The sequence below is a fragment of the Lepidochelys kempii genome, chromosome 11, assembly GCF_965140285.1.
Source record: "Lepidochelys kempii isolate rLepKem1 chromosome 11, rLepKem1.hap1, whole genome shotgun sequence".
In the NCBI taxonomy this organism is placed as follows: domain Eukaryota; kingdom Metazoa; phylum Chordata; order Testudines; family Cheloniidae; genus Lepidochelys; species Lepidochelys kempii.
This window is the reverse complement of record NC_136390.1, coordinates 60,405,185-60,419,161: the sequence shown is the minus strand read 5'-3', so window position 1 is coordinate 60,419,161 and position 13,977 is coordinate 60,405,185. Positions and strand designations below refer to the sequence as shown.

The 13,977-nt window shown below is 44.3% G+C and overlaps 1 protein-coding gene across 6 annotated transcripts in view; it reads right to left on the bottom strand.

Annotated features, from left to right (window-relative positions):
• The window catches only part of FAM117B (family with sequence similarity 117 member B), a 118,617-nt gene that overhangs the window by 66,924 nt on the left and 37,716 nt on the right, over nt 1–13,977 (bottom strand). For all 6 annotated transcript variants that reach the window (XM_073306449.2, XM_073306453.2, XM_073306451.2 and 3 more), the window contains exons 3-4: nt 9,425–9,517; nt 3,463–3,576 (exon numbers count right to left, since the gene is read on the bottom strand). In XM_073306449.2, the coding sequence (XP_073162550.1) occupies nt 3,463–3,576; nt 9,425–9,517 (207 nt within the window). The remainder of the gene's footprint in view (nt 1–3,462; nt 3,577–9,424; nt 9,518–13,977) is intronic.

The window sequence follows — 13,977 nt, the reverse complement described above, 5'->3', positions numbered from 1 at the left end:
TAAATCAAGATCAGATAATTTAACACCCCAAATGTATAGGATCCTCCAAGTACTACAAAAAAATTATTGGGCATTTAACAGTCACCTTTAACACCCTCCTACAAAGAGAGCTTTATAAAATGTAATGTTTAGAGAAACTATTAAGACACTCAATTGATTTCTTTACAAATATCTAAAAACAGAGTGCTCTGCTCAGAACCCTTAACATATTTGGACACTGATTTACTATTACTGGAGTAGACTTTTGAACAGGCACATTTTTTTTTCTTCCAGACACCAATTGCTGGGAACATTTCTTTGCAAGAGACAAATCTTAGTAGCTATAAGGCTTCTTGAATCTTGCAGTGATATGAAACTAGTTAAATTCACAGCTTCCACTGCCACCCCCCACCCCAAAAACTAAGGCTCATTTCCACATGGGTCATTTATTGTGATTATTGCAAAGAGCTTTTGTCCTAGTTTAATCAGGACACCAAAACTCTGAAGTGTCCATTGAGATTGGGAAACTATTTTGACAACCAGTTTTAGAGAAAGGGTACAAATCAGCAGTCATCTAGATAATGCTCACCCTTCAATTCCTGAAAGGCTTCAAATTCAGTTCTACTGTCAACCTTGGAGAGAACTCAGAGGATAGGTGCTACTCCAAATGGCAGGGCGAAGAAGTGGAGGGGGATGGAAGAAAGCTTAGTGCAATGAAAAGCAAGAAAAAAAATCTCCAAGCTCTACCCATTAAGGGTAAAAATATACAAGCGAGTTAATAGTTTTGAACTAGGATTGTGCTTTTCTTAAAGAAAGGGCACAAAGTCTGAAAAGAATAAGATGAGCAAAAATCTGCAAGGAGCCAGAGGCCTATCCCGGATGATTGGCATAACTGGTCCTGCTTACAATTCGTTAGATTAGAAAGGAAATGTGACACCATACCTCAATCTTCATAGTAACAGGATACGAGAATGGCATAATTATGATGTATTTTATGCAAGACAGATCATATAAGATATCACTGAAAAGGTTATGATTTACTGAATATGATTATCCTACTTATATGCATGTATCATTTTGGTATCTTAAGTTAGGAATATTGTCTATGTATCTATTACATATGTGTTTACACCCGGGGAACGCCCACTAGACAAAAGACTGTCAGTCTAGATGGCTGGCTGGGAAGGGCCAATTCAAGTCAATGGACCATTAGGGAGAACAACAGGTCTTAGAAGAAGCTAATCTTCCACTGGGGAGCCTTCCTGTGGAGGCTACAAACAGCCTCCAAGTCATGGCTGCTATGCCACTACCGGGGTGTGTGACCAGATCACCTGGTACTGCACTCCATCATGGAATACCGTGTTTTTCCACTGAAAGGCATCAGAACCAAGCTTGGAGACAAAGGGTTCCCACCATATCAAAAGCTATTTAAGGCAGGGGAGTGACCTCATCATGGTTCTTCACTGACTCTGTGCCCAAAGGAGACTCTTGAAAACACCTGAGGAACAAAGACTGAACTGGGGGGAACTGCTGGACTCAGGCTAGAGGGATTTCTAGGGTGTGAAAGGAACACCTGGAGTTTTAAGCTGAAGCAAAGGCAGCTGGCCCCTTAAAAATCTCTGCCGCTATCTTAAATCCTCATTTAGGGTGAGAATTTGCTACTTATATTCAATCTATTTAGTATATTAAGCTCAGATTGCGTTTTTATTTATTTGCTAGGTAACCTGCTTTGATCTGTTTGCTACCCCTTATAATCACTTAAAATCTAACTTTGGTAGTTAATAAATTTGCTTTTGCTTCATCACAAACCAGTTCGTGGGAGTTATAACTTGGGGCAAAAAGCTGTTGTATATTCTCTCTCCACATTAAGGGAGGGGGTGAATTCCATGCGCTTACACTGTACAGATCTCTGCGCAGCACAAGACCATATAATTTTGGGTTTACACTCCAGAGGGGGAAATGCTCTTGAACACCTGGGCAGTTCCTTAGTTGTAGCCTCCCCATGCAGAGCTGATCACAGCAGCCTGTAAGTACTGCAGCTGAGTGTGTCCCTACCTGTGTGTATGCTGGTGAAAGAGCAAGTTTGGAGAGCTTGGCAACTTATTACAGCAGCACAGTGTGAGGGGAAGCCCAGGCTGGTGGGTCATGGGGGCTCAATGGTACCCTGGTTCCAGATGGCATCCTGGGGGAAACCCGCCAGAGGAAACTCTCTGTTAGGAACAATTAACATGACCATGAAGGAGAACTTCTTTGTCATATTCCCATTGCTAGACACAAAATGGAACCGATTTGAAAATCTAAGATGCGCAGAGATCATGATCTGCAACTCCAACAACTTCTTGAGCTGGTCATGCATCTCTGAAACTAACAAGAAAATTTCAAGAACTTTTTTTGAGAAATCATGCTAGGAATTCATCAGTGTGATAAGAAACAAGAACATGCACCTATCGGGAAGACATCTATGCTACTCCCTTCATCCTAAACACAAGGATGAATTTAGTGACACAGAAGTAGTAAAGAACTTTTGAACTGATATTTTCATACCCTCTACAGTACTAGAGGAAAAATTATATGCTTTGTAAATATATTCTTATCATCCTTCCTCTGCAGTTTGTGTCTGGAAATTCAATATTCTTCCCTGATTGGTTTCAGAGTAACAGCTGTGTTAGTCTGTATTCGCAAAAAGAAAAGGAGTACTTGTGGCACCTTAGAGACTAACCAATTTATTAGAGCATAAGCTTTCGTGAGCTACAGCTCACTTCATCAGATGCATATCGTGGAAACTGCAGCAGACTTTATATATACACAGAGAATATGAACTCTTCTTCCCTGAGTCACTCATAAGCTACCATCTTTCCACCTAAAGGTAACTGAAGGGGACTCCTTTCAAAGGAAGTCAGTGTCAACTCCTAATCCTTTCATGTCTACCTGATGGACAACTGGGATCCCTCCACAGCACTCAGCCCAGGACTGTCCAGTGCTAAAAAAAGAGTCAAGAAGAAACTAAACTTCACTCTCAAGACGCTACCACTTACACCACCAGGCTGGTTCTATTCAGTTTTCTATATGCAAATTCATAACCTAGACACATCACTTTACCTGAAAGATTATTTCACAGAATTAGATTAAATTGATCCATACTGATTGATTTCTAATTCAGTGAACTGAACTATATCATCCATCTGTATCAGTCCTTACGAATTACATTGTAAATTAGTATATTCTTCACCAACCTCCCTTTGCATTTTTTTTTAAATTTAGAGAAAAAACAAATACACCCCCACTTCAGCATGCTAAAGAAAATCAGTTTGATCTCACAAGACAAAAAGGTTCTATACATTTCACAGATATACATCATTCAGCAGTAATCAAGTATTTCAGAACACGTGGTGGTATTTTTTCTTTAAAAATCACTACTTGGAACACACAGGAGTTAACATTATGTTAACTCCCATAATGCCCTTAGAAGTGGCATAACCTTACCTGACACTGATTAATGGCTGCATGGTTACCATGGAATGGAGACTGTCTTTCTTTATCCCGATGATGCCTGCTGCTGTGTTTACTTCTCTGCAACTGCTGACGCAATTTTGCAATCTGACAGGAAAGAATATGAGTCTCAGATTCCCTTCACATATTCAATTAAATTACTACATCAAGTTTACTATATGGACTATTAACAAAAAAGTAAAAGCTGAAACATGGCTAAGTATGAGAATCTACTTGATATAATGTTGAGTCAGCTACTCCACAGGTAAAACACACACAATACTAAAATATTAGCTTTCATTTTTCTATGAAGACCTGCACATATTCCCAGTTCTCACATACCAGTATGACAGGTTTTAGAGTAGCAGCCGTGTTAGTCTGTATTCGCAAAAAGAAAAGGAGTACTTGTGGCACCTTGGAGACTAACCAATTTATTTGAGCATAAAGCTTTCGTGAGCTACAGCTCACTTCATCGGATGCATTCAGTGGAAAATACAGTGAGGAGATTTATATACACACAGAACATGAAAAAAATGGGTGTTTATCATGCACACTGTAAGGAGAGTGATCACTTAAGATGAGCTATTATCAGCAGGAGAGTGTTAACTGCTGGAAATGGCCCACCTTGATTAGCACTACTCCCTCCCTGCCCCCCACTCTCCTGCTGGTCATGGCTCATCTTAAGTGAGCTTAAGTGCTGTGGAGATAGCAAGCATTGTGGCAGCATGGTTGACTTCCCCCTTGACTGGAGCGTGGGGCAGGCTGGTGCCAGTTGTTCATCCTTTCTGAGAGAGGAAAACGGCACTGTGAGGCGCAACAAGTCCTGTGCCACCTCATATGCCTCCGGGGTCGACATGAGCTGCAGCTGCTGACTCCAAGGGCTCGGTGAGCAGGGCGGGTCCAGACTTAACTGCAGGAGTCGATCTGAACCTCGCGGGTGAAGTGGCTGAAATGCTGTAGGCTGACTGGGGTCCCATCATGGCTGGCTTCTTAGTTTTGGTCAGGGGAGAGTGGCCCTTCTCCGGCTGCTTCTTCTGAGGCACTTGCAATTGTGAACAGTGCCTACCTGACAACTACATGCGGGAGGAGCCACGATGGTGCCAAGAGTCTTGTAAGGAGTCCTTTCTTGGCACTAGATCCTGGGAAGATGGTGCCGGGGTGCTCTGCACCAAGGAGACGGTGCTAGGCGTGGGGTGTCCCAATCCGGGGTCTGACTGGGGCCGAAGCATGACCTCCATCAGCAGAACTTTGAGATGCTGGTCCCTGTCCTCAAAGTTCCAGGGCAAAACCTGCGACAGATCCTGCACTGGTCTTTCTGGTGACTCTCCTAGACACCGCAAGCATGAAGTGTGCAATTCACTTTCGGGCATGCATTTACCACAGGCCTCAACTTTTAAACGCAGGGAACCACAGCATGCCATGGAGAAACCTGATTGGAATTGACATGAACAAGCACCCAAAGAAAAAGAGGCTATCAGCATGGCTGTTGCCTTCTGCCATCTGATCTTGTGGACCACCTGCTGTAGAAGAGATAAAGTGGGGGGAGAGGCATCATTCATCTGGTATGACCGATTGAAGACTTCGGCGTCCCCCTGTGATTGAGTTCCAAATCCTCCCTTTGAACAATATTGAACAGCATTTGTTATTGTTGTGGGATGAGGAAAGATCCCTCACTGGGGTTTCCCCTGGCCAAAGATGTCCACGATTAGAGAGTCAAGCAACTCCCATTTGTGATAGGTTGCAAAGTTTCTGCTGACAGCATTAGCAATTGTGTTCTGGTGCCCGGTAGATAGGCTGCTGTCAAAAGAATATGGTGTGTGATTCACCATTCCCAAAGGTGGATAGCTTCCGCACACAAGGCTCTGGATCTTGTCCCCTCTTGTTTGTTTATGTAAAAGCCTGTGGGGGTGGTATCTGATATGACAGGAACGTGTTGATTTTGGATGGTTGGCAGGAACGCCTGGCAAGCTCTGCATACTGCCCAGAGTTACAATATATTTATCTGCATCCTGGACTCTCATGCTGTCCAGGTATCTTGTGTCATGTGTTTGCCCATGTGGGCATCCCAGCCCATGAGGAATGCATCACTTATGATGGTCATGGTGGGTAAGGATGGGAGGAAGCTCATCCCTGAGCAGATTCATAGTGAGTTCATCCAACATTGGAGTGAGGAAAGAACTTCTGGTGACAGGTGGAGCAGAGGGTGCATGGATTGATGCATGGGGGAGTAGACCTATGTAACCAGAGTTGAAGGCAGCGCAGGTGTAGGCGAGCGAATGGCGTGATTTATGTTCAGACTGCCATATGTCCCAAGAGAGTCAGGTTTTGGCCAAAGTCAAAGTGATTAATTCCCTCATTGTCTGGAATCTTTCCCTTGGTAGATAAGCTTGGGCGGAGGTTGTGTCTATGTGAGCTTCTATGAACTCTAGGGATTGCGTAGGGTTTAAAATTGATTTTTCAGCATTGACATTAACCCCTAGGAAGGAGAGGAGTAGAAGCAGCTGTGATGTCACCTTCTGGGCCTCTTCTTTAGACTGTGCTGCTATCAGCCAGTCGTCTAGATAGAGGAAAACAAGGACCCTGATGTCTAAGATGGGCTGCCACTACAGAGAATCCTGTTGTGAATACTCGTGGGGCAGTGGTGAGTCTGTAGGATCGGACCCTGTATTGAAGATGCCAAGGCCCCACCTTGAACCTCAGGAACCTTCCATGAGTTGGGTGTATATTGATATGGAAGTAGGTATGATATGCATATCAAGAGCCATCAACCACATCCTTTTTCTAAGGAGGGAATGGCTGTTGCAAGTGTGACCACGCAAAATCTTGGTTTGGAAAATCGAGCAATTGAGGCATCAGAGACCTAATATCGGTCTCCACCCTCCAGTCTTTTTGGGAACTAGGAAGTATCTCGAGGAGAACCATCTTCCTTGAAAGGAGTCTGAGATTAGCTCCACAGTTCCCCTCTGCAATAGGGAGTTGACCTCTAGTTGGAGGAGGTCGTCGAGTACGTGTGGACCGAGGAGAAGGGCGAGATGCCATGAACTCTATGATATAGCTGCTCTGGATTATATCTAGGACCCACTTGTCCATTGTTATGGCTTTCCATGCTGGCAGAAGAGTCAGAGGTGGCTCCCCGAATAGGATAGGGTAAATGGGCATTGGTGTATGGAGCCGTTAACGGCTCTCTAAGGACACTCAGAAATAATGTTTACATGATGTTTGGATGTGTTGCGCTGATGGCTGGGCAGTTGACATAAGTTGACGTGGCCTATGGACCTTAGGGTGCTTTTGAAGAGGCTCATAGGTATCTTGGTGGTATAGCTGCGGCGGCCCTGTAACTATATGATTGGGGTGGGCAGTAGAATTTCCTCTTAGGTGCTAGTGTGTAGATGCCCAGAGACCTTAGGGAGTTTAGGGACTCATCCGTTTCCTGATTGAAGAGGTGCGATTCATTGAATGGGAAGTCTTTTACAGTGGTTTTGCTAGAGGAGCGTAACCAGGATTCTCTCCTCATGACAATTCCTGTTGCCAAGAAACAAGAGACTATCTATGGAGTCCACTGCTGCCTGAAGCATGGATCTGGTGAGTAACTTGCCCTCCTCCAAGACTGCCTGGAATTGATTGCAGATAAGCTACCATTGCAGGATCGCAAACTGTGCCAATCTCCCATAGTTCATAAAATCATATTTGGACATCAGGACTAAGTAGTTTGAAATACAAAACTGGAGTTCCACCGAGACCACCTTTTTGCCCATGAGGTCTAGCCTCTAACCCTCCCTATTGAATGGGGTCAAGCTTGTTTGGAATGTTCTGAGACCACCTGAATAATCAATGAGTTTGGTGGTGGAGGAGAGAACAGGAACGCTAACCCTTTGGTGGGGACATAGTATCTCTTCTCAGCCCCTTTTGGGGCAGGTGCACATGTGGCTGGATGTTCAATACCAGGCATGACAGTTGGAGGATGGCATCGTTGATTGGTAAGGCCACTCTCACCAGTACCAAAGTGTGCAAGATATCAAGCAGCTGGTATTGACTGTCTAGTCTCCTCTAAGGTAATGTGTAGGGCATTAGCTATTCTCCGCAGCAATTCCTGGAACTGGCAATAGTCATCCAGTGGGGAAGAAGGGGATTGAAGAGGCAGCTGCATCTGGGCAAGATGAGGGATGCCTCTCAGGATCTGTCAGTCCCGTTGGAATTGGGCTAATCGGTGCAGCATCCAGGGCTATGTTAGAGTGCTTACCTGACAAGGGTTGTGGTGATGAAGTGGGGGAGTCCTCCCAGACCGAGCGGGACTGTTCAGAGGGTGAATATTGTGGCCAGGAGCTCCGGTAGGGCCAACCCGGTTGACCCTACTGTTGTGCAGCTTAGGACCACAGTGCCAGATACAAGATCTGCAGGCAAAGCAAGGTGGGGAAGTGCCCCAGTGTTGTCGGAACCTTCCAGTAGTCAAGCTTCAGGAACAGGAGCAGTGGACTCTGTCAGAGATCCATATGGTCCAAATCAGAGGAGTCAGAAACCTCACCAAATGGCGGTGGCATTAGGACTGTTGGAACAGGAGGTGGCAAGAGCATAGCGGGCAAAGGGTCCCTTCAACTTGGTGATCGGATTGGTGGTCATAGATTGTGAATAACTCATGGGGATCTAGGGAACCTCCAATTCTCCCAGAGGTCAAAGGTATTCGTTCCGCTGGAGGAGTTGGTATCAGGAACTGCATCTGTCTGGAGACCGATGGTTCAGAGGATGCCGGTGGAGTCGCTGGGTCTGTGATCAGTACCTGTGGAACTAGTGATCAATGCTGCCATTTCTCATTCTTGTGAGACTTCTAACGCATGGATACTTCATGGCCAGGAATTGTGGATGGTGCAGAGTCCACATTAGATTTGGAGGAAGATTTTCTGCCATGCTTATGTGCATGCTTCCTTGGTTCATGACTAGGCCCCAAGGTAGGGTTCCACAGAAGAGAGGGCACTCTTTGCCTGTTCAGGCCAATGTACCAGGGGGGTTTCCCCAACCAGAATCCAGCCTCCATAAGGTGTTTCCTGATGCGGAGTGTCTGGTTCTCCCTAGTAAGAGCAGGGGAGGCAGATACCGTACCTGGACGCAATGTGGGACTTCCCCCAAGCAGTACATGCTGGTGCACGTGCTGATAGAAAATGAGTGAGAGCAGGAATCACAAGTTTTGAACCCTGGCAACTTCAGCACAACCTAGTACCCAGGCCCAGGTGTCGGGGTGGGTTAATGTTTGGCAGGAAAGACCACCGAAGCAGTGTCCCAAGTCTTAAATCTGGTATGAAAGGAAGAAATGAACAGAAAAGAAAAAAGTAAATACAGAACTAAGAAATCTAAACTACTAACAGTACTAAGGATAGTTTCTGAAACTCTTCAAAACCTGTGTCACAAGGACGATTGGACAGTAGAAGCTCTGGCTCAGACCATGAGGCGGTGAGAAGGAACTGGAGATGCTGATAGCCCACTGTGCCCTTTATCACCTCAGGCAAGGCCATGATGTGGCACAGCGTGCATGTCCGGACCACCGAACAGTACTACTTTCAAAAGCTCCGGCTCGGGGCACATGGCGCATAACCCTTACTGGAATACAATATTGGATCATCACTCAAAGGAGAATTAAGTTTGACAGGAATTATATGACCATTTGAATTCCTCTCTCAGCTAACAGATACTTCCTTGATTTCTTGTTGCTTTCCCTACCCCACTTCATTAAATATTGGTGTCTTGCACGGGGATCCTATCAGTTAAAAAACAGAAGATGTCGAAGGGATTTTTTTTGGTTTGTTTTATAACAGATTAGCCATTCTATATTTCTATTTTCTCCACCTCCAATCCTTATATGGCAATACTAAACACAAACATTTGCACTTTCTTCAAATCTCATGGTAATAAAGTATGCAGGCAACAAGCCTGACCCAACTTTATTTCAAACAATAGCTTTCCTGACCTCCTTGAGTTGGTCTGTGCTGCCCCAGGATGCTGAACGCTTGTGAGATCCTTTCTTCTTTTCTAAATATTCTTCAGCCCAGGCACTCTCTGTCTGTAACAAGAAGATTGAAGGATTAATTTTAAAAGAGTATGCTTATTCTTGCCAAAAAACAAAAGAAAAAAGAAATTAGAAACAAGTAAGCTAAGAGAGGGCATGCAATTATGATTTTCTGGATACCGACACTGCTGGAAAGCACAAGTCAGTGAATGAAAGCCCTCTATGGCACCTCTGATATTCCTACAAGTAATCAGTATGAAGATGTCACCTCAGCCACTCCTATAATCTACATAGTAGGTCTCTTCCCTATTTCATATGAACACTTATCACCCCAACTATAACAGAAGTATTAATTCTAATTTAGTGTCACTTAAAACACGGAAAGAATTTGGCCCATTAGGTTTAAGTGGGTACAAGTCCCAACCACTTTAGTGCTCAGACCAGGGATTAATTTGATCCTATGTGTTAACAGACATTTCTAGTCCTGCTCTAGTATGTGACAAAAGGCCTGGTCTACACTACAGAGTTAGGTCAATGTAAAGCAGCTTACACTGACCTAATTAGGTCAGTTTCCACAATATAGCCTTGCTGTCACCGATATAAGTGCCCTATTACAGCGACATAACTACCTCCATGAGAAACATGTCAGTGTAGTTCGGGCAATGCAGTGTCCATATAGACACTGCAGGTTACTTATATCAAGTGTTGGCTCTCATTCTTATCAATTTCATGGCTCCATGGTGGAGCCAGGAAATTGACAAGAGAGCCCGGCTCACATCTGGGGCGGGTAGGGGGCTCCCTTCCCCAAGCCGGGCTCCTGTGGAGGCTCTGGACTCCTCACCCTGAGCTGGGCTGCTGCCTGAGCTCTGGGCATACAGTTCCCCACGGAAGCCCAGGGGGCAGCCGTGCTCCCAGCAGGGAGTCTGGGGGGGAATGGGGCGAGGCTCCCATCAGGGAGCTGCACACAGAGCTGACAGCTCCGGCTCTCTCAGCTCCTTACACTGCCCCTCTTAAATCAGTGGATGTGTACCACCAACAGAAAGAGGCCAGCATGGACATGAACCACTGTAATAATTACTGTGGTGGCTGTAAGTCAGCCTAACATTAGATCGACTTAAGTTTGTAGTGTAGACATGCCACAAGCAAACTTCCTAGTATATATGCAATACTGCACAATTAATTATTGCAATATCACACAAACAACTATACTATAACCTATAGTTGAGCACTCAAGTCAGGAAATACTAGAATTAAGTTGCCTGGGCAACCTTAATTAGACCTCCTGGCATGTATGCATTATGATACTGTCTTTAATTACATTATCACATATTTTTTCCACAGGTCATCTGCCTCATTGAGTGCACAGAACAGATGGTTCTTACCAAATGACCAACTATTCAAGAGTTTGTTTTATCTTCATTGTTCAATGTGTGTATATTTAGTATACAGTAAATAATATTTACTGTATACTATTCAAATCCTGTTCTGAATACAGAAAGAGGCTATTGTGACAGATGCAGCCATTTCCTGCAACATTCTTGAAAAACCTTACTGAATGAAGTTTTAGAAGGTTTGGAGTCCATTGTATCAAGTTGCAAAATTCATGTATTGTGGAATTATATGCAATTTCTATAGGGGGAGACATGACCAATATAAATCCTGGGAAGTGTCATGAGCTTCAAAAGGCTACATGAAACTATGTGCCAGACAAGAATGAATTTACGGGACAAAGTTAGGTGGGTTTCCCAGAAAAATTCTTAGGGGGTGGGGCGGGAAGGTATATGCAAACATACATCCTCCGTTTATGCAAGAACTCAGCCTTTCAAAGTTTCGTCCTTAGGAGGGAACCTTTGTCTGGCGATTACCTGTTCCCAGAGTTCCAAAATCAAAGAACTAAACTGCGTAAAGGGAACAAACAGATTCACGGGTGTTTTTTCTGAGCAAAATCTGGTATGAGCTTGTGACTACAGGAAAAACCCTACCCATCGTGAAGTTTGAAGGACTGAGCACCTACCTGCCACAGCCCTTCTTAGAGTTGGGCATGATCTCTTGTAAGCTTATCAGCATGTGTGTAGATCAGTGGTGGCCAATTGGCAGCTCCAGAGCCGCATGCGGCTCTTCAGAAGATAATATGCAGCTCCTGCATAGGATAGGTTTTGAAGAGTTTCGGAAAGCGTGTCTCAAGGACAATTGGAGAGTAGAAGCTCTGGCTCAGACCATGAGGCGGTGAGAAGGAACTGGAGATGCCGATAGCCCACCGTGCCCTTTATCACCTCAGGCAAGGCCACGACGTGGCACAGTGTGCCAGTAGCCGACTCTGGGGAAAAAAATGATGGGTGCTTGGCACCCACCAGCAGCCCTATCACAGCCCTCTCTCTCTCTCCCTCCCCCAGTGCGTCTCCCACCTGCTGTGATCAGCTGTTTCGCGGCATTGAGGTGGCTTTCGGGGGAGGGAGGGAGGGAGTGAGGACATGGCTCACTGGGGGATGGGGGCCCGAATGGGATGGGAGGCGGGGCCTGGGGCAGAGCCAGGGTTCCAGCAACCCCTGGCTGGCGCCTGTGTCCCCTTCAATAAAGCACACAGTGACTAGCTGGTGTGGAAATTTTTAATCAAAATTTTTCTTACATCATCTAACAATGGAAGGCAAGTGAAAATGGAAAAGAAAATACACAGATGAAAACTGAGGCTTCCAATAGGAGTGGGAGAATAAGTACTATTTCACTGAACATAATGGTAAGGTCATGTGTCGTCTTTGCCAGATGTGTATCTCTCAGTTCAAATCTTCGAAATGACGCTGCAAGTTTGCTTCTAGTCATGCACATATGGATCAAGAATTCCTACAAGGTTCTGAACTGAAAACTTTGAAAAAACAAACATATGTAGAAGCCCAATTCTTCACCAGATTTGCCAACTGATTGCAGACTGCAACGTTAGTGTCCTATTATGTGGCCCGGCACATAGCCAGTACAAAAAAAGCCCTACTCTGAAGGCGAGTTTATAAAAACATGCCTCACTGATGTGATTTCAATCCTGTCACCAGAGAAGGAGAATCTACAGAAGAAAATGTCTGGCCTGTAGCTTTCATCCCACATAATAAAACACAATCTCTGACCTGAATAGTGACATCGAATCGCAACCGTACTTGCAACTTCAACAGTGTATTTGAGCATTGCTTTGGATGAGTCATGAAATGTACAGAATAAACCTCAATTATCAGTATTTGTCCAGACTGTGTCGTAAAGCGAACTCCTCGATATCATGCCACTAAAGGATAGAACTCGTGGATGAGATCTAAAGGAGGCATTGATGATGTTAGTTGCGAAACTCCACTTCCCTTTACAGAAGTTCAGTGCCATTGCAATGGACGGGGCTCCGTCCATGTGGGATCTGTGAATGGATTAGTAGGGCTTTGTAAGTCTGACAAGAACTTTCCCAAATTTTGGACATTTCACTGTATTATTCATTGGAAGAAACTGGTATCTAAAAATCTCCAATTTGATCACATCATGAAACCAGTCCTGCACATTGTAAATTTCTTTCACTCAAATGCACTCAATCACAGACAATTTCAAAAACTAATAGAAGATCTGGATGAAGATGACTTCCCTGCCAATTTGCCATTTCACTGCACAGTTTGATGACTCTCGAGAGGTAAAGTTATTTCCCGTTTTTTCGAGCTCCTGGAACCAGTAAAATTGTTTATGGAGAAGCAGCACACAGAATATACCCTGATCTTACAGATCCTGGGTGGGTTTTGGCTTTGGCATTTCTTGCAGACATGCTGCTGCAGTTGGATGAACTAAAGTGGACTTACAAGGAAAATTCTGGTTGCTGTCTGATCTAGTGCAAAGCGTATTTGCATTCATGAACAAACTGCAGCTGTTTCACAGACAATGCTTGAGGGAGAGCTGACACACTTTTCCTCAATATCATAACCTCAAGCCAGATCAAAAGAAGATGCAGCAGAATCTCTGAAACAGAGCACAACTAGATATGCGAGCATGATTAAAGATCCTAAGGACAGTTTTGAGGAAAGATTCCAAGTTTTGCAGTAAAAAAGACCTCAAATCAGATTTCTGATTGACCGTTTTGGTGCTGAAGCCAATTGTCTGAATCCCCCATTAGTCACTGACGAAGCAATATTCCAGATGGAAACAGAACTTTTGGAAGATGACAGATTGAAATCTGTTCAGAAGACAGAGGGGACCCTTACTTTCTGGAACTCTGTACCAAAGGATAAATCAGCCCAACATCAGAAGTGCAGCCCTAAAATTAATCTCAATGTTTGCCTCAACTTATCTTTGTGAGTCTGTTTTCTCAGCACTCAAACATGTGAAATCCAAGCACTGATCCGTTTTGACAGACAGCCATTTAAGAGTACTGCTGTATGTGAGCACAACTCAACACAAACCAAACCTTAAGGAAATTGTTGAAAGCAAAGAATGCCAAAAGTCCCACTAAGTAAAAGGTTAAGACAAGTTATTATTATTGTTAACTACACATTATAAATGCA